The 21890-nt window shown below is 33.7% G+C and overlaps 1 protein-coding gene across 2 annotated transcripts in view; it reads right to left on the reverse strand.

The window, feature by feature from the left end:
• Positions 1–3675: 3675 nt before the first annotated feature.
• The window catches only part of LOC101405808 (UDP-glucuronosyltransferase 2C1-like), a 55361-nt gene continuing 37146 nt past the window's right edge, over positions 3676–21890 (reverse strand). For both annotated transcript variants that reach the window (XM_087434719.1, XM_004419128.3), the window contains 4 exons: positions 16444–16575; positions 9955–10042; positions 8152–8371; positions 3676–3982 (listed from right to left, as the gene is read on the reverse strand). In XM_087434719.1, coding sequence (XP_087290845.1) covers positions 3703–3982; positions 8152–8371; positions 9955–10042; positions 16444–16575 — 720 coding nt within the window. In that variant the 3' untranslated portion in view covers positions 3676–3702. The remainder of the gene's footprint in view (positions 3983–8151; positions 8372–9954; positions 10043–16443; positions 16576–21890) is intronic.

Below are 21890 nucleotides of genomic sequence, written 5' to 3' on the forward strand. Positions count from 1 at the left end.
AAGAGATCTCATCTGGAATTGCAATTGGAATTAACTTCTGATTTACATTGAGATAAATTGCTGCATCACAAAGGAGCTAAGTAATTAGAAGAGAGATGTCACAAGAAATGGTCAGAGGAGAACTTGGAACATGGGGGTCAAGATAGTATTATATTTTCCAGTAAGAAGAAAAAAGTGAATAGCACCTCATAGCAAGCTATCGTCTGGATCTAGGAATGAGGCATCAGGCCCATGATCAAGTCCATGTTCATAATCCTTCTAGGATGGGCATGAGTGGGTAGTGGGGCCATTGCTCTGTAATAAATTATGCTAGATAATGTACTCAACTTACGTCTTTGAGGTTCTAAAAGTAGCAAGTACTTGGGGACCAGCATCGTCATCATCTGGCCTTGTAAACATATAAAAGTAACAGGTGAATTCACATTTCGAATTTTGGGACTCTCCAGATATATGGCATTAGGTTTTTGGAAGATCTGGAATGGAAGTTCACCACTAACTGCAAAGGGATGTTGAAGAAGTAGTACTAACAGAGGTGGTTTCTTCTACCACTCATACAAGCAATATGACACCATTGTGACACCTGTAAAGTGAGTCTTCCTTCAATTCCTACTAGTTACTGATGAAATAGCAGTTTTATATCAATAAAGGAAAAAAGATCTAGTCTATTCCAACCTTTCCTGGAGTTTTAGGACTCTCCACCTTCATTGTTACCTGTGTGATGAGATCTTATGTCTATGAGCTCATAGAAAAGAGACAGGAGCAACAGTATGGCAGGCTAATTAGGGCAAAGGATATCCAGAACAGTAACGTGGCTTCCCTTCATGGAACAATAATGATTTTTTGATCTAACAATTGATTTTAGGGTGAGAGATAGGTGCCTGCATTTCATGGTTTCATATGGATTACTGGTATCATATATGAGGGGATTTCATCTGAGTGAATGAAAGGACTCTCTCTGGGGGAAATGATTGACAGGAACTGATAGGGAGAGATTAGGATTTCAGCCTCTCTTGCTAGATTTAGATCCAGGATCCAGAACAATGGCAGAACTAGAGTGGGATTTAGAAGCTAAGAACTCAGGGAGAAAACGAAAGCGAAAAGTAGAAGGTAGGTAGTGATTTAACGCTCATTGCAGAACTTAGGTTCTCTGTTCCCTAGGCAGTAGACTCTTCTCAGTACAGCTGTATAACAGTTTAAAATATCATAGATACCATTCCATTAATTTAGGGAGTATAGTGGATCTGGGTCTGCACATTAATCATTATTTTTGGTAAAATGTGAAAACTTAACAGAAACAAATATTTCCCTCATTGTAAAAGGCAAGCAAGTTCAAAAATCAAAACATACAACAGTATGAATCACTTTTTATTTATAACATATAAAACACAAGTTTTTGTTCACATATATATGCTTGTTAACATGTACAAAATATTTGCATCTACCTATTAGATTTTCACTTAAATTATGATCCAGAAGAAACTGGAGCAGAGTTTCAGGATATAGTCACATAGGAATTGTAAATAGTTTAAAAACAAAGTATTTTAATATATGCTATTTTAACTGACTAAAAAAGCCAGAAGTCATTAAACACCTGAAAAATGTGTTTTTAATGAAACTGAAACTGCAAAAAATACAATAATTTACAAAAGTTTAACTTGTGCATATCAAAAATTATTACAAGAACGTTAATATATTTAAATTAATGATATATTGATGATTTATAGGTAAATATTTGTTTATAATTGTTTATGTTTGTTTATATATATTTGTTTATAATTGCTATATTTGTTTGTTTATAATTGTAAATATTTGTTTATAATCTTGTAGAGAATTTGTCTCTACAAGATAGAATATATTCATCTACATGTCAGGGTAATTTTTTTGGATAAACTCAGAATTGCTAAAAAAGTATCCAAATCTTGAGTTTACTTTAACTACTTACGTTACATCATTTTACAATAATGAACAAGTGAAGGAATATCTTGACTTTGACATTAAAGGACCAGATTAAACTATGATTTTAAAGACTATGATAGGAAAGAACATCACCTTATTGCCAGAATAAATAATTCAGCACCATTATAAATTATAGCTTTGATTACATTAATTAGATCTTAAACCAAGCAGTGTTTTTGTTTACATTTTTTAAACTCTACACTTTAAATTATTATAATTATTTAATCACTTCAAAACTTCATAAAATTGACAAAATATATTTTTTCTCTTATATTTCTTTAAATTTCCCACCTAAGAATAAATTGTTTACCTTCCTCTTATTTGTGTCACAGTTCCTGTAAAAAACAGATATCTCCATAATGATTTATATTGTTCTAAAGTAAAGCTATAATTTTAGGTCTACTAAGCTTGGGTTATAAATATCAAACTGTCTGGTAAATCATTTACTGAAGTTGCTTAATGTTAGCAACTGAAGTTGCTTAATGTTAGCAACTGAAGTTGCTTCAGTTAGCAACTGAAGTTGCTAACTGTTATCACAGTTAGATTGAATGATTCTTTGATCTCAGGGGCAAATACTTGGCAAATGTATTGGAAGCGAGTCTTTTTAGAAAAGATAGGAATAGAAGGCCTTACTTCTAGTAAAATTCAACTTAGTTGAATTTTCAACTTAGTTTTCAAGTTGAGTGCAGATTTCTGGCTAACACTAGATAACAAGAAGCCTAAGTAATTGTTGCTGGTGTAGTGGTCACAGGTTGGTTTATGAGAAGACCAAGAGAAATGATGGGGGAAACGAAGAGGAAGAAATGGGCAAAATCACTGAGTTTCTGATTGGATGAAGAAATCACCCACATAGCAAATAGCATTTCTGAGAAATTCATTTTCTCCCCAAAGTATTTGCAGTGTAGCTAAGTAGTTTTGCCTCTTCTTTCCAAATATGGTTATTATAAGTAAAATTAATGTAGGAAACAATTTTAAAATGTTTTAAGTTCCTTAAAAGGGTAGATATTGAATTCTAATCATTTACTTTTGCTCCACCATACCATCAATCATGTTAACTTGTCAAAATCAACTAGTTCTCTGAAACCACAAAGTTTTACAATATAAATCACATAGTATCATTATTAATTTCCAAATCAAAGGCAATCTTAAAATCAAAGACAAAAAGCAGTTTTTTGTATTCCAAAGAGGACAAAGTCAGATGTGTCATGTGAAAGGAAATTGGTGGTATAAAATGTGCTTCACAGAAGAGTAGAAACCCTGACATTCTCCCGATATTCCTAATTGGAAGGGAAGCTCTGGTTATAGCATGTTCTATCCTACTTCTTGTCTAGTTCCTTTAGAGAAGATGCAGTAATTATAACATACAGAAACCAAAATTATGTTAAGTATTTAGAAAATGTTCAATATGATTGCTACTTAATATAGAATTATGCATTATGTTCCTAAGGCCTCAAACAGCATCTCAATTTGTTGACCTAAAACAAATGAATAAAGTAAAGCACTAAGATTTCAATAGTAGCAACTTCCATGTGTGTATATGTTTGTCTTCTCTTTTCAAAGAATACGTTATTTTAAACCTTGATTCTAAATCATTTGACAAACTCCTTGAGGATGTCTTTAATCTCTGACTTGACAAACTGAAAAATGGACAAGAGCTTGGAAGACTAGGAGAGGAATCTGTTCAAATCAGTGGCTGGATTAATTTGCATTGGTGCTATCAAGATTTCCAGCCAAACTCAAGGAAAGCTACTCTCTCTTTTTCTTCTTTCCTGTCTTACCAAACTTCCAGCAACAGAACAGACAACATTTTGTGATCATAAACATAATAGTTGCCACACACGCTAGCAGGAACCCAATCACATCCAAAGAATGGTACTGGTACCAGGTGAGATTGTGGGAGGCTGGCCGCAGGTGTTTGGCTCCTTTGTGGCGCATGACAAACTCGATCCAGAAGACTGCTCGGTCCAGGGGCTTCACAGGCTGATCGTGGTGAATTCTTGATAACTTCATAGCATTCTCTTTATAGCTGAAGGTTAGATACATAGAGAGCAACTTGAAAAATTCATTGAGAACATCATATACCTAAAATTATTTTATGTTATTAAAAGTATACTACATAGTTTTATAATAAATATGTCACAGATAATATCACCAAGAGCACAGAATGCGTATGACAGTTCATTTCCTCATGAGAAATTTCTAGATAGGGTGGCCTATCAGCTGGAATTTGTTGTATATTTTGTAGTCTAAGTAATAATTGGAGGTGGGGAGATATATTTTCTATAACAACCTTTAAAAAGTTTAGAACTAAGAATATAGGCTATGTCTGTTGAGAATACAGAATTTTGATTTCATTTGATAAGTGTGGTTTTATGGACAAGATAGTGACAGAAAGCAGCACTCAGGGGCAGGTCTATGATAAAGAGACTCCTTTCTTTCCCCACCAGGTTTGGTCTGGAGTGTGGGTGTTAACAATGTTAGTCTTCGACAGCAGCAGGTAATGGTTTCTGTCTGTGATCTTCCTGTCTCTGACGTTTCACACCAAACCAAAAAGCTAATGCGACCCTATGGGCTAACACTATGGCCTGAGAGTGAGTAGATATTGGAATCTTTGCTTCAAGCTATAAAGGGATGCAAGTGCCACTGGTGAGAAGGGACAATGGCGATAGCAAAAACACTAACCCTTCTAACTTCACTCACAGAACAAAAGACAAGGCCAGATTTTTGGTTTAAGGTTTTGGATGGCCGACCAAGAAGAAAGATCTCCTTGGATTTGTGAAGGAGGTGAATGAAGGAGGTTATTCTTCCACACTGAAATGCAATCGTCATTTGAGGACAATACAGAACATTAAATCGTAGAAAATAGTGCAACAGCATGCAGAACGTTCTGAGGAAGAGAATTGGGAGTCAGAAAAATTATACAAGGCCCTGCTGCCCTTTGCTTTTATCAAAAGAAGGCAGGCTTTTCTTAATATGCAAGAATTTAAGGAATAAGTACCTCTGGATATATTTCAGGAAAACAAGGTAACAACAACAAAAGCTCTAAGACACATAAACAAAATATTTGTCAGAGAACAAGTTAAGAAAAAAAAGACCCCTCAGGAATAGAAAGACTGAGGTAAAACACAAACGGCATCATTAAATCCATATAAATACCAAGCTAAGGCTAAACAGTACTGGAAATTGTGGTCATAGACAAAATGTATATGTTGTAAGCCTTAACAATGTAATAATGATAATACATCAAAGAAAATTAAGATGTGTGTTTTAAGAGACAAGGATGAGAAGTTGAGAAGTGACTTTATAGTGAGAAATCATTCTATAGTGACCAAAATTAGAAACATTTAAGGAATAATTATTCTAATTTCTAATGTCAATATTTGTCATGGATTTATATGTAAGTTATAGTAACTGATTTATCTATTAAAGAATATTTATCCAAAGCCTGGGAATTCTTTTAATTTGACTATAGTTTCTTTCTTTCCCTGAATATGTTTATTTGAAATAAAATAACAATTAATGTAATCATTTATTGTTGAGAATTTGTTTATTTATTTATGATCACAGTTACATTTATTTGAAATGAAATAGTATTACCAAGTAACATCAAAAGGAAAGGATGTTTTCCAGCTTTACTGAGATGTAATTGAAATATAACAATGTGTAAGTTTAAGGTATACACCGTGTTGATTTGATACATTTATAGTAGTGCAATATGATTACCCCTGTAGCATTAGCTGTTACCTCCATCGCATCACATAATTACCATTTTTTGTGTGTGGGGTGAGAACATTTAGGATCTGCTCATTTAGCAACTTTCAAGTATGTAATGCAGTATTATTAACTATAATCACCATGCTTTACAAAGATCCCTAGAACTTACTTATCTTATTCCTGTACATTTGTACCTTTTGACCAATATGTCTCCATTCCCTGAACCCCTAGCCCCTGGTAACCACCAGGGTCTACCCTTTGTTTCTGTGAGTTTGCCTCTATAGAGCACATGTATAAGTGATATCACAAAGTATTTGTCTTTCCCTGTATGACATCTCACTTAGCAAAATGACTTTAAGGTCATCCGTGTTGTCACAACTGTCAGGATCTCCTTCTTTCACAAGGTTGAATAATATTCCATTGTATACATATACCACATCTTCTTTATCCATTCATCCACTGACAACACTTAGGTTGTATCCATATCTTGGCCATTGTGAATAATGCTGCAATGAGCATATGAGTACAGATATCTCTTCCATATCCTGTTTTTATTTCCTTTGGATATATACCCAGAAGTGTGATTGCTGAATCATACAGTAATTCTAGTTTTAATTTTTTGAGGAAACTCCATACTGTTTTCCATAGTGGCTGTACCAATTTACATTCCAAGTAAAAGTGAAAATGTCTTCTTTTTTCTCTACATCCTCCCCAGCACTTGTTATATCTTGTCTTTCCATGACAGCCATTCTAACAGGTATGAGGTGATACCTCATTGTGGTTTTGATTGTATTTCCTGATAATTAGTAATGTTGAGCACCTTTCATGTACCTCTTGGCCATTTGTATGTATTCTTTGCAAAAATGTCTGTTCAGTACTCCTGCTCATTTTTTTGTCTAGTTGGGTTTTTTGTTTGTTCGTTTTGCTCTTGAGTTATGAGAGTTCTTTATATATTTTGGATATTAACCCTTAATCAGATATGTAATTTGCAAATATTTTCTCATGTTTCATAGGTTGCCTTTCTTTTTGGCATTCATTTCTTTTGCTGTACAGAAGCCTTTAAGTTTCATGTAGTCCAACTTGTTGAGTTTTGCTTTTGTTCCTTGTGCTATTGGTGTCATATTCACAAAATCATTGCTAAGACTCATGTCAAGGGGTTTTTCCCCAATGTTTTCTTCTAGGAATTTTATGGTTTCAGGTCTTATGTTTAAGTCTTTAATCCATTTCTAATTAATGTTTGTGAGTGGTGTATGTTAGGGGTACAGTTTCATTCTCCTGCATGTGATATCCAGTTTTCCCAGCACCATTTATTGAGGAGACTATTCTTTTGCCATTGAATATTCTTGGCTCCCTTGTCAAAATTAGTTGACCATATATGCAAGCGTTTATTTCTGGGCCCTCAATTCTGTCCATTGGTCTAAGTGTTTTTTTTTTTTTTTTTTTTTTGCCAGTACCATTACTTTTTTATATTACTATAGCTTTTTAGTATAGTCTGAAATCAGGAAGTGTGATGCCTCCAGCTTTGTTCTTTCTCAGGACTTCTTTGGCTATTTGGGGTCTTTTGTGCTACATATAAATTCAGGATTTTTTTTTTTTTTTCTATTTCTGTGCCCCCAAAGGCTTGAGAAGCTGGTCACTCAACCCACTCTTCCTTTCCTGGTGAGCAACTCTTTCTAGTTGGGAAGTTCCCTCTTGTCACTGAGCAGTGCTGGCTTGGGGATGGGATAATGCAGGCAAAATAAAGCTATCTTCCTTGTCTGCTTGGGCAATTGTTCCAGTTTTTTTGTTTGTTTGATTCACTGTGTCCCTAACATTTCTTGAGTGGACTCTAGAGCTCACCCAGAGCTGATTTTCTTCGTGGATAATTATCTAATTGTTAAGAGGCTGGGTCTTTTATGTCGCCATTTGGAGCTCTCAATTTTACTTTATTCTCTTTCTCTTCTTTTAAATTAAAATTAGTTATAAAAATATTTTTACATTAAAAAGTATCATGATCCAATTTTTATAAAAGCATTTCTATCTTATTCTTTTTTATTTGTAAATGAGCAAAAGGAAATATCTGAAGTAATATTTCTCTATTGGTAATTTGTTATAGCTGCCCGAGGAGAGTCAAATGATTCTTTATTTTTGTTTCTCTATTTTTTTGTTATATTGCCTAAATTCTTTATAATGGCAATGTTTACAATTTTTAAGAATTAAACAATTATAATTATTAATAAAAAATAAAGATCTACATCTGTTTAACAATACCTTATTTTCTTTAAGTAAATTTAGTGTTTCTTTGAGGTTGTTATTGATTACCCATTAATAGCAAGTGAATCAAAATACTGCCATAGAATTTGAGAAGTATAAGAGAATTGTATTTGATAATAATTATATTTTGGTGATTATTTACAAGTAACCAATTTAAAATTGAATGAAAGAATTTATTTCTTTTAAAATACTAGATGCTTCTCAGTAAAGAATATATTCTATACTCACGAAGGGTTGTTAATAGTTGCCTTCAAAGCGTTTAGCAGATCGGAACTCATCATTTTATGCAAGTCTACCTCAACAGCTGCCCCTTTGGCCTTTATACGAGCAATATTATCAAACTGATCACCAAATATGGGAAGTCCCACCACAGGGACCCCATGGTAAATAGCTTCATAGATCCCATTGGTTCCACAGTGAGTGATAAAGACTCTGGTTTTGGGATGACCTAACAGGAAAAAATATATCGTTATTCTAAGTTGTGAGAGTTTCTGAAACAGAAAATCATAACACCTGTACAAACCATTGATTCAATTAGGTAACTTCTTCCATGCAATTCTGTGCCATGAGGCCATATATGAAATCCAATAAACTCTAAAGAAAGTAACAATTAGTTATTCCAGCAATTAAGTCCTCCCATAACCCTCTGAGAAGATTTGTGTGGAGTAAATAATGGAGAGTAGTTGCCAGGTGGACAAGTTATTAGGATAAGGAATACGTTAATAAAAAAAGAATGGAGGGATTGAAGAATGAAACTCTTGCATGTATGGGAAAGAAGAGGTAGGATGTGTAGGGTTTCAGTGGGTGAATGTTGGTACACCTGGCTAGAAAGATAGATTAGGGTAAATTCATGAAGTTTTCTGTTTATGAAAATGAGATTTTGCACTTGATTTTATAGTAAAGTGGAACCATTTATAATATTAGAAATGATGAATAGAATTATCAGATTTTTATTTTCAAGTACTTATTGTGGGCAAGAGAGGTGGGAAAAAATGAACACAGAGACTCAGAAGGTGCTGCAATATTCTATGCCAAAGTTAATGAGAGCCTAATCTAAAGTTATATTAACTCTGATTCTGAGGAGGGAGAGATAAATGGGAGAATCAAGTTCCATATTAGTGTTAGAGCTTGACAAAGATTCTCTCCTTGACCGAACTCTAGTTAGGCTCCTCTGAACTCTCTTCTCAACTAGGCATTGATTTTTGGGTTTCTGTGTTTATATCTGCATTGCCTAATTTTAACAAGAATCTTACCAAATCAGTTTAACCTGACTCTCTCAGCCTCAATATCTGATGACCCTTTATACCTGATCAGTTTCCCCATCAATTATAATCCCCCACGTGATGTCTGGTCACCCTGGCCTGCTAATCTGTTTAGGTCAGTTCAGCCAGAGTCTCTCCCTACCCCTAAGGTTTCCTCTTAGTAATTTTCTATCCAATGACCCCCACCCACTCTGCTCCTTGGCTATAAAATCCCTACATTTCTTTGCTGTTTTCAGAGTTGAGTCCAATCTCTTTGCCTCACTGCAAACGTCCATTGCAGTAGGACCTATACTTATCATGATGGCCTTGATAAAAGTGTGCCTTACAGTCTTTAACAAGAGTCATGAGTAATCTTTTCTTTAAGAAACTCCAGGGGCTGGCCTGGTTGTGCACGTGGTTAAGTGCGCACACTCTGCTGCGGTGGCCCCATGTTCGCTGGTTCGGATCCCGGGCGCACACCGATGCATTGCTTGTCGAGCCATGGTGTGGCGGCGTCCTATATAAAGTAGAGGAAGATGGGCACGGATGTTAGCCCAGGGCCAATCTTCCTCAGCAAAAAGAGGAAGATTGGCATCGGATGTTAGCTCAGGGCTGATCTTCCTCCCAAAAAATTAAAAGAAAAAAGAAACTCCAGAAGAAATGTTAAGAAGACATTAAGGGATTTTTTTGCTTGTTTGAATACAAATTTGTTGGATTTACTTGATATTGAGTAATCATTCAGATTATCCCTCATTCTACTTTGTTTAGTTTTACTTCTCTTTGGTCTTACCAAGAAGATCATTCTGTGGAATCCATTCATATAGCCGTGTATTGGGTCCTAATGTATCTGGTTTCTTTCCTGTGTATCTCCACAGAACCTGTTAACATAAATATGTTTATTCTAGTAGAAGATTTTCAGAATCACCTGAGACAGTTACTTAGAATTAATCTAGTTCAAAGCCTCCATGGAACAGATGAGCAAATCAAGGCTAATGATTAAGTAATAGGTGTTTTTAAAGCATTGAAACTACAACTATGTTTTCAAATGTTTGCAATAATCCTAACAGATAGGTTATCATCATCAAGGCAATTCTCATTGAGTAGATAAAGAAAATAAGACAATGTGTATCTGAAACAATTACATATTGGTGTTACTAGGCCATTCTGGTAAAGGGAATTTTTTAAATGGAGTTTTCAGAAGCAAAGGGAAGGGATGTTACTTATATTCACGTTAAGAATTTGTTAGCATTTTGAACTTTTGTTACATATTTGCCAGTAACGTAGAAACAAGCATTGTCTTTATTTTATGGTAAAATTTACATAATGATATTTATCCTTTTAGTCTATTTTAGGTATACAATTCAGGGGCATTAAATATATCCACAATGTTGTGTAAGCACCACCACAATCTATACCTCAAATGTTTTCATCATCCCAAACATAAACTCTCTATAATTAAACAATAACTCCCTATTCCCCTACGCCTCAGTCCATGGTAATCTCTATTCTACTTTCTGTCTCTATAAATTTGACTACTCTAGGTACCTCATATAAGTGAAAACATATAGTATTTGTCTTGTTCTGACTGGCTTATTTCACTCAGCATTGTGTCCTCAAGGTTCATACATGCTGAAACGTATTAGAGTTTCTTTTCTTTTTAAGACTGAACAATACTCCATTGTGTGTATATATTACACTTTGTTTATCCACTCATTTGGTTATCATGAATGATGCTGCTATGACTGTTGTGTACAAAAATCTGTTCAAATTCCTACTTCAATTCTTTTGGATATATAGCTAAGATTGGAGTTTTTGGGTCATGTGGAATTTATAAACTTAACCTTTTGAGGAACTTCAAAACTGTTTTCCACAGTGGCTACACTATTTTCCACTCCTGCCAGCAATGCATAAGAGGTCCAATTTCTCTACAGCCTACCAACACTTGTTATTTTCCATTTTTTTGATAATAACCATCCTAATGAGTGTGGAGTGGTATCTCATTGTGCTTTTGATTTGCATTTCCCTAATATTAATGATGTCGAGTATCTTTTTATGTACTTAATGGCTATTTGTATATCTTCTTTAGAGTAGTGTCTATTCAAGTCCATTCACATTTTGAACTATATTTTTGCTGTTGTTGTTGAGTTATAGGAGCTCTTTGTGTACTGTGGACATTAATCCCTTATAAGATTCATGATTTGCAAATAATTTTCCCAATCTCTAGACATTGTATTTTGCCTTCTTAATAATATCTTTTGATGCACAAAAGTTCTTAATTCGATGAAGTCTAGTTTGTCTATATTTGTTTTGTTGCCTGTGCTTTTGGTGTCATTATCTATGAAATCATGGTCAAATCCAATGTGAGAAAGATTTTCTCCAATATTTTCTTCTGAATGTTATATAGTTTTACCTCAAAATTTAGGTCTTTGATCTATTTTGAGTTAATTTTTGTATACAGTGTAAGTAAGGTTCCAACTTCATTCATTTGCATGTAGCTATCAAGATTTTATCAGCATTATTTGTTGAAGAGACTGTCCTTTCTCTATTGAACGTTCTTAAACCTTTGTTGAAAATGAGTTGACCATATATGTGAGGGTAAATTTCTGACTCTGTTCTCTATTCCATTGGTTTACAAATCTGTTCTTCTCCTAGTAACACACTGTTTACTGTAGCTTTATAGTAAATTTCAAAGTTGGAAAACGTGAGTCCTCTAACTTTATTCTTTTTCAAGATTATTTTGTCTATTTGTGGCTCTTGCAGGTCTATATGAGGTTGAGGATTGGATTTTCTATTTCTACAAAAAAAGGCTGTTGGAATTTTATGGCATTGCATTGAGTCTGTAGATTGCTTTGGACAGTGTTGACATCTTAACCACATTAAGTCATCCTATCCATGAACACAGCATGACTTTTTGTTTATTTAGGTCTTCTTTAATTTCTTGTAGTAATAATGTTTTGTAGTTTTCAGCATACAAATATTTCACCTCCTTGGTTACATTTATTGTTAAGCATTTAATCCATTTAGTTGCTCTCGTACATGGAATTATTTTCTTGATTTCATGTTCAGATTGTTCATTGATGGTGTATAAGCACAAGTGATATTTGCATGTTGATCTTGTATCCTGCAACATCGTTGAATTTGGTTATTAATTCTGGTAACTTTTGTGGATTCTTGGAGATCTTCTATACATAGGATCATGTCATATAGAAATAGTTTTACCTTTTTATTTCCACTTTGGATGCCTTTTATTTCTTTTTCTTGTATAATATCCTAGGCTAGAACTCTGGTACAACGTTAAATAGCAGCAATAAAAGCAGGCATCCTTGTGTTGTGCCTTATCGTAGGTGGAAAGCTTTCAGTTTCCACCATTAAGATGTTAGCTGTGGGTTTTCCAAAGATATCCTTTATCATATTGAGGAATTTTCCCTCTATTCCTAGTTTTCTGAGAGTTTTTATCATGAAAGAATATTGGATTTTGTCAAATTCCTTGTTTGTGTGTAAGTTGAGCTTGTGTTTTATTTCCTTCATTCCATTAATATAATGTATTATGTTGATTTCTTATCTTGACCCACCCTTGAATTCCTGCGATAAATTCTATTTTACCATGGTGAATACTCCTTTCAATATTCTATTGGATTTTATTTGCTAATATTTTGTTGAGGATTTTTACATCTCTATTTACAAGGGATCTTGGTCTGTAATTTTGTTTTCTTGTGATGTCCTCATCTGTCTTCTGTATCAGGGTAATTCTGGCCTCAAAGAATCATTTAGGAAGTGTTCCCTCCTCTGTAACTTTTTGGAAGACTTTGAAGAAGATTAATTCATAAATTGTTCTTTAAATGTTTGAAACAATTTACTAGTGAAGCTATCTGGTCCAGGACTTTTCTTTGTTGAGAGGTTTTTGATTACTAATTCAATCTATTATTTTCTTATAGATCTTTTGAAATGTTCTATATTTCTTCTTCAGTCAGTTTAAAGAACTTGTGTGTTTCAAGGAATTTATCTATTTCTTCTAAGTTGTCTAATTTGTTGGAGTTCAATTGTTCATAATATCCTCCTTATAATCTTTTTATCTCTGTAAGGTCAGCAGTTTTCTCCCCCTGTTCACTTCTGAGTTTAGTTATTTGTATTTTCTCCTTTTTTATCTTTGCTGGTCTAAAGGGTTGATAATTTTGTTGATCTTTTCCAAGAACTAACTTTTGTTTTCATTAATTTTCTCTATTGTTTTTCTATTCTCTGTTTTATTTATCTTTACTCTAGTCTTCATTATTTCCTGCCTTCTGCTAGCTTTGTGTTGAGTTTGCCTTCTTTTTCTAATAACTTAAGGTATCAAATTAGGTTATTAATTTTAGATCTTTCTTCTTTTTCAATATAGGCATTTACAGATATAAATTTCCCTCTGAGAACTGCTTTCACTGCCTCTCATAAGTTTTAGTCTGTTGGGTTTTCATACATTTTTTATTTTTTATTTTTATTTTTTATTTTTATTCATACATTTTTTCATATTATTTTTTATTATCATTGTGATTTATTCTTTGACCCTTTGGTTGTTAACTTCAGTAGCATACAAAAACTGCTCTTTTATAGCTCCATCCCCCTCTCCGTTAAAGATACCACAAATTACAAATTTATACATTGTGTTCCTAAACACATAGATTAATAATTGTTTTTATGCATTTTTCTTTTCTATAATTAGGTAAAAAAGTGGACTTACATCCAAAAGTTCAATAATAATAGTTTTTATATTTGCCTTTGTAGTTACTTTTACTACAGATCTTTAGTTCTTCATGTGGTTTTCTGTTACTGTCTAGCATCCTTTCATTTCAACCTGAAACACTTCCTTTATTGCAGGGAAGGTCTAGTGTTAATGATCTCCCCCAACATTTGTTTATCTGGCAATGTCTTAATTTCTAATTCATTTTATGAGGAAAATTTTGCCTGATATAAAATTCTCTGTTGATAATTTTTTCTCTCAGCACTTTGAGAATACCAACCCACTGCCTTCTGGCCTCCAAGATTTCTGAGGAGAAATTGGCTGATCATCTTACTGAAGTTGCTTCTCTTGCTGCTTTCAAGATTCTCTCATTGTCTTTGCCTTACAATAGCTTGATCATAATGTGTCTTGGTCCCTGACTTTATCCTATTGAAGTTGTTTTCTTCTTGGATTGTCTTTCATTAAATTTGGGACTTTTGCAACCATTATTACTTCAAATATTATTTTTGCCCATTTCTCTTTTTCTGGGATTCTCACAATATGTGTATTTCTGCACTTTATGGTGTCTTATATGTCCATTAGGCTTTGTTCACTTTTCTTGTTTACTTTTCTTTCTGTTCCTCTAGCTCAATAATGTCAATCATCTTTGTTTCAGGTTTGTGAGTTCTTTCTTCCACCTGCCCATATCTGCTTTTCAATCCCTGACATGAATTTTTCATTTCAATTGTACTTCTCAGCTCCAGCATTTCTTCTTGGTTCTTTTTGTAATTTCTTTCTCTGTATTGATACTTTCATTTTGTTCTTATATTCTGTCTTCTCTTTTCATTGTCTTCTTTTAGTAGTTTGAGCATCTTTAAGACAATTATTTTAAAGTTTTTCTTTAGTAATTCCAAAATCTACCCTTCCTCAGGGATACTTTCTCTCAATTTAGTTTGGTCCTTTGAGTCAGTCATACTTTCATATGTCTTTGTATGCCTGTGACTTCTGTAGAGAGCTGGACATTTCATTCTTATAATGTTTTAACTCTGCAAATCAGATTCTCCCCTGTCCTTATGGTTTCATTTTTCTTTTTTTTGATTGTTGAAGAGTGTCTCTTTGCCAGGAATCAGCCTGAGGTGAAAGCTTTACATCTTCACTGATCTTTTCTAAGCCTGTGTCTCTCCCTGGACAGGCACATGGCTTTCTAAATTCTACCGTACGTGTCATTGTTTTAGAATGGCCAAATTCTTTAATGTCTGGGTCCAAAATGAACATAAAGGGAAAAAAGAAAAAAAAATAGTGATGCTCCTTTAAATCTCCCAAAAGCTGCTTCAGCTAGTGGGGGTTGAAACAACTGTAGCCAACCCCCATGCCTCCACTTCAGTGATTAAAGGCAGCAATCAGCAATCAGAATGCAGAAACCCAATATTTGGAGGATATAGTCCTTATTGCCAACCTTGGCTCCACCAAATCACACGGAGAATACAAGCGTTTTGCCTGCCCTGGGGCTGGGTGATGGAGGATTTGAAGCTCCTGCTATGCAAAAGGCTGAAATTGACCAATTTTAATTAATCACTATTTACCAGCCAATCTTTCCTCTGGAATTTGCAAGTGCTCTGATAGACTTCAGAGTTCCAACACAGTTACTTCCAACAGTTTCAGCCCATATAATTGTTGTTTACATTAAGAGACAGATTCTTGGTGCTTCCTACTCCACCCTGACATCACCCATAAGCATCATACTTTAATGCAATAGAAAATTCAATATTTTTATGAAGAGCCTTTTTAGATTAAATATTTAAATGAGTACTGCTTCCACAAACAACTGTTGAAAGAAATTTGGTTATAAATACTAGTATTGTTATGGTCTTTTAAAACTTAAAATGACATATGTTTGTGTATTTTAACTAAAGATAGAAAGAAAAAGTATCCTTGATAATGTAAAAACAACATTACTCAGTTATAATCTAGCACTAAGTTAATAAAAAATATATATTTTGTAGGAACATCATAGAGTGAACTGCATAAATCTTTTACTATATTACTAAAAATTTTAATTGTTTAAATAGAAGAATGATTATTTGGGAGTACTCCAAGAATCTAAGCTGTCAGATCCAGGCTCAACCAGGGCCTTGTCCAAAACCATTAATTATAAGGAAATATAGTCTCAAGGAACCTTGTGAATTGAGGCCATGTTTTTGAATATCTTTTCCTTTACTCTCTGTTATGTTAGTTGTTACTTGTATGTATGAATCAGATTTGAAAAACAAGCAAGAAGAACAAGACAAAAATAAGATTACAGGGAAGTCCTAAAATCTAGCCATAAAGCTGACAGACTGTTTAAGATCACTGAATGATTTAGTTTTATTCCATTATTTAAAGAAAATACTGCAATATGCTTTCCTCACAGTATTGCAAGTTTTAAAGCAAGACAGCAGTCAAATGTTTTTAGCGACCCTCTTCTAAGGCTCAGTTAAATTGACACTAACAATACCAATAGCTTTTCCTACATTTGTGAAGTACACTTTTAAGGAGACCTTCATGGATTTTAAAATAGCTACCCCTCAAAAAATAAGATTATCTGACCTTCTGTGGAATCTGGGCAAGGGCTGATGCAATCATGTTAGACTTTTCTTCTGTAAGGTTTTGGATCATCGACCCCAGAGTAAAGACCACAACTCCATCTTTTCCAGAGCTCTGGACAAACTCTTCTAACTCCTGTAAGAAAACAGTGTTTGTAATATGAAAGTCTAAAGTTACAAGGATAAAATAGTCACACAATTTTCTCAATGTGTCTGGATTATTCAAACAGTTCTGCCTTTTCGTATATCATCCATTTTAAAGTATGAAATATGACCTGAAATTACTGTTTATTAGGCAAATTAAAAATGATTTAAATTGAAAATTTCCATCCAGTATGTTCTAAACATTTTTATGAGGGGTGTGTGTGTGTGTTTGCACTTACAAACTATTGACTACTTGTTATCTTCTTCCATGTGCTCAGCTCTTTACATGTATCATTTAACTTAAATATGTGGTGATCTTAAGAAATATGTATACATTTGCAGATGAGAAGGCTATCTCAGAGAGATAAAGTACCTTGTTCAAGGCTACACAGCAGTGGTAGAACCAAGTTTCTAAGTTAAGCTTGTTGATTGTAAAGCCAATGAACATATTCAGTATTCTCTACTGCCTTCCAACACCCTCTCCACAATGCTCCAAATGAAGAACCCTTGACTCCTAGTTTAAGATAAATAGCTCTGGTACTTCACTTCATATTTAGCCTTGGCTACTAAGAAGATTATCATTAACTTTCATGCTGAATCAGTTACTATAATGACACGCTAATGGTATATTTTCTTTTTTCTAAATTCAAATTTTCTTTTATTTTGGCTCCATTTGTACTTTCTATAACTTTCCACAAACACATTTAGGAATGAGATAGCCATATAACTTACTGACCAAGTAAGTAATGAAGAAATACCTGTAACGCATATGCTGGAGAGAACAGTAATGTGATGGAAATGTATGGCCTTGCTTTCAAAATAAAAATGGCATATTTAATCATGTCGAAGTAAAAAGAAATCTTTTTACCCTATGTTTAATACTAACCAAACTAAGGCAACCAAATAAGACAAGAAAAAATGTGTGAGGATTGAAAGGGGAAGACGTAAATTTTGTATATATGTACATGACAATATTGGGGAAACAAAAATAACCAATATGCAAACTATTATAAATAATAGTTGGTCAGATTCATAATCACCACAAAAAGTCGATAATATTTTTTCAGAACAGCAGTAAAAAACCTGAAAATTTAAAATAAGTCATCATTTACTGTAGTAATTAAAAATATAAACTGTTTAAGAGTACAGATACATGCACTTTTATTGAAAAAAGTTTCAAATCATAGTAAGTTACATAAAAGAAGACCCTAATAGAGTGGTATATGGTGTGTGTTAGTCAGTGTTCTCAAGAGAAACAGAAACAATAGGATATGTGTGTGTATATCTGTCTATCTATATGTATCTATCTGTCTATAGAGAGAGATTTATTTTAAGGAATTGGCTCACGTGATTATGGAGGTCAGCAAGTCCAAAATCTGCAGGGTAGGCCATCAGACTGGAGACCCAAAGAAGAGCTAATGTAGTTCAAGTCTGAAGGCCGTCTGCTGGCAGAATATTCTTTTGCTTGGGAGAGGTCACTCTTTTGTTCTATTCAGGCCTTCAACTAATTGAGTGAGGTTCACCCATAAAATAGAAATCAATTTGCTTTACTCAAAGTCCACTATTTAACGTTAATCTCATCCAAAAATACTCTTGCGGAAATATTGAGAAAATGTTTGACTGAATATCTGAGTACCTGGTCCAGGAAATTTGATACATAAAATTAACCATCACACTGTGGTTATAGATGGATTGACTTAATATGTAGACCTATCAATCTTTTAAAATTAATTTTTAATTATGGCATAATTTTCTTGAGAAATTGGCAAATATTTTTAAATTTATACAGAATATCTTTTAATAAATAATTAACAGACTTTGAAAAAGAAAAGGAAATACTGGGAACTTCTTAAACCAGATAATAATACATAATACAAAATGAGTGCTACTAACCTCCTAACAGACAAAGTGAACTGTATAACAAAATAGCGAGACCAGAAAAGGAACCATGAGTATGTAAAAGCCTGCTATATGTAAAGGTGATATCACAAGTCACTGAGACGATCAGTGAGAAAAATTCACGCTGAGTAGCTTATTTATTATTAGGTGGTGCTGTAAAATATACTCATTACTTAAACAAAAAGGGGAGATGAATCTTTACCTCACACTATACATTACTATAAAATCTAAATGGAGTAAATGAATCCACAGTAAAGTAAAATATTATAATTTTAAAAATAAAATATTCAGGAATATCTTTATAATCTTAGAAATGAGATTGTTTTAAATGAGACTTTGAAAAGTACAAACCATAAAGTAAAAAAGGATGGATTCGATTACATCAAATTTAGTACTTTATGTTTAAAAAAGGAAATCAGAGGTAACATTAACAAATATATGAATTCATAGAGGAAGATATATGGAACGGCTAGAACAAGGATTAATACCTAGGTATTCTAGATTATGGAAAGAATTTGCATCACTTGGCAAAAAAAAAAGATAGATTATTCAAAAGAAAAATACACCAAGTAAATGAGTTTAACAAAGAGAAATTCAGAATAACTGGTAAGTTTCTGAAAAGATGTTCAACTTTGCTATTAATTGCGATTAGCAATAAAATACAACAATGTGATACCGCTTTACCTCTATGAACCTGACACATATTAGAAAATAGAATACTATCAAGGGCTAGATGTGATGTGGAAGATGGGACCACTCAAGCCCTCCTGATGAAACTATACATTTGTGGAAAGAGTCAAGTTTTACCAGGTTCTCCCATCGTGTTTCCATTAAAGCCTCATACCTCATGATTACTTTACATTTCACCCTCATTATGGGTTACTTTGCACATTCACACTGGCCCTTGTATTTGTATATAACATGTAGATTTAGTGTTCTTAATCTGTTTTATAGTTAGGAATATTATTAAAAATCCTGAAACATTGTAATACCAAAATTGAATGTAAATTATTCAAAAAATTAAATATTATGAAAGTACTTCCTATATTAAAGAATCATTACAGCCGTCATAGACCTAGGAGTCAACATTTTCATGTGTGAGAGCACGTGCATTATTTGAATGCAGAGATTTTGATTGTGCTTTTGTAGTGTCCCCAAGGCCCTACTGTCCTCTGGTGGGAGGAGACATGGGAAAAAATTTCCGCTGGAAATACTTTAAAGCTCTGACTCTTTCTGGTTATTCTTGAAGGTTATACAAAAAATCATCAGGTAGATTCTTAGTGCCACACTGTAGGTAAAATAAATAAATACATAAATATACACATACATATATGTGTGTGTTATTGGACAAATAATAAGGTAATAGGAGGGTTCTGAATATATTTGAATTATTAAGATACAGCAACTATGCATATAAGTAAGTTTCACACTATCACAACAGTTGACTTCTATGCTTTTACAATTGAATCTCTACAGTGCATGGATCTTTTATCAAAAAGTATGAAATAATAGGAAGAAGGCTCAGAATATTTAAGTGACTACTTTCTGAGCAGAAGCAATGGTTTAGAACAATATAGAATGGACAGCCAGTATTATTTAACTTGTCAAAATTAAATAATGTATTCATATAACAAGAATAAGTAAAATGTTCTGTTACATGATTTAAAAATTCCCAAACATTTTCAGCATCTTTATTAAGCATTTCATATACTTTCTTTTCTTAGCTGAAACTTGGGTCTTGCCCTATAATTCTTTCAGTATACTGTACTCATTTTACTGTACCTGCATCAGGGTCCAGACAGAGACTTTATCTATGTCCTCCCCTCTCATGACTGCATTTCCAATCATTTCCTTTTCAATACTTTTATAAAATATCCTCATCTATATGTTTAATGTTTACTATGTTTAATCTATACTATCCACTACCCGTGCTCACTATGTCAACTGTCAGACTTTCAGGAACACCCCTGTTCACAGAAGCCTTGGGCATTTGGCTCAGTCTTCTGCTCCACCTCAAGTTCTGTTTTTACCCAGGGTGACTTAACAGATACAAAATCATGTTTTCTTATTGCTTGACATCCTTAATTTAAAACCTCTGCTTATGGAAAAGGAAAAACTATGGTGGCAGTAAAAAAATCGATGATTCACAGGGATTTAGGGCCAGGGAGGGATGAAAAAGTGGAGAACAGGGGATTTTTAGGGCAGAGAAACCATTCTGTATGATATTATAAGGGTGAATACATGTCATTATACATTTATCAAAATCTATAGAATGTGCAACACAATTTTAACTTCAATGTAAACTGTGAACTTTGGTTCATAAAGATGTGTAAATGTTGGTCCATTGATTGTAACAAATGTGCCACACAGGTGTGGGATATTGATGGTGGAGGAAGCTGTGTGTGGGAGGGGGGCAGGGTATAGGTGGAAACTCTCCGTACTTTCTGTTCAATTTTGCAGTGAATGTAAATGGATCTAAAAAACATCTATTACTTAAAAAAATCACAAACGCTACATGGAACTGTCACTTGAGATTCAGACACTGTATTCAGTAACTTCTTACTAAACATTGCATTGGCTGGGCCCTCAAATTCAACATGCCCATACAGGAACACATCATTTGCCCTCACAACTGTTCCTCTTCAATCCTCACCTTAGTAAATGTCAATATTCTCTACTAAATTGCCCACACAAAGAAACAAATAAAGGAAAGATATACAAAGAAACAAAAAGCCAAGGATTCATTCTTGAACTCTCTCACTTACCCTCAACCTCCAGCCAGTCATCAAATCCTATTGATTTTCTTTGTAAATACTTCTTAAATCTTTCTACTTCTAAGCAAAATCACTATCATATTCTAGTTTGAATCTCTACAATCTCTCACAGGAACTATTGAAACTGTATCTTAGCTCATTTCTCTGCTTTAAATCTTGCTCTATTCTAAAAAATTCAATAGCCAAGATTTATAAAGGGTAAACTGTACCACGTTACTGCTTAAAAATTATGCATTAATCCTTCATTGACCTTAAATTTGAAGTAAAGACTACTTGGATTGCCCATTTGTTTTTTCATAACCTATTCTCAGATTATCTCTCCAACCTAATGTCTCTCCTCTATTCAAATCAAATAGTGCATCAATACTGCACTTGTGCCAGACTTTTTGGATAGATCATCATATCTCAATTTGATCTATTCTCAAATTATCATAATTTCCTCACTATTGTCCATTTCTAAGATTGGGTGATGCTAAATAACATGCAATTACAAAATCCTAGTGGCTTAAAACAACAGCTTCCTTCTTTCTCATGCCATATGACCATCTATTGAGCTGCAGTTGGTACATATATTCTTAAATCCAGAACTCAGATTGAGAGAGTAGCCAATATTTGGAACATAGCCTCTTGACAT

Source organism: Ceratotherium simum, chromosome 8, assembly GCF_057802395.1.
Source record: "Ceratotherium simum simum isolate JZ-2026a chromosome 8, ASM5780239v1, whole genome shotgun sequence".
NCBI lineage: Eukaryota > Metazoa > Chordata > Mammalia > Perissodactyla > Rhinocerotidae > Ceratotherium > Ceratotherium simum.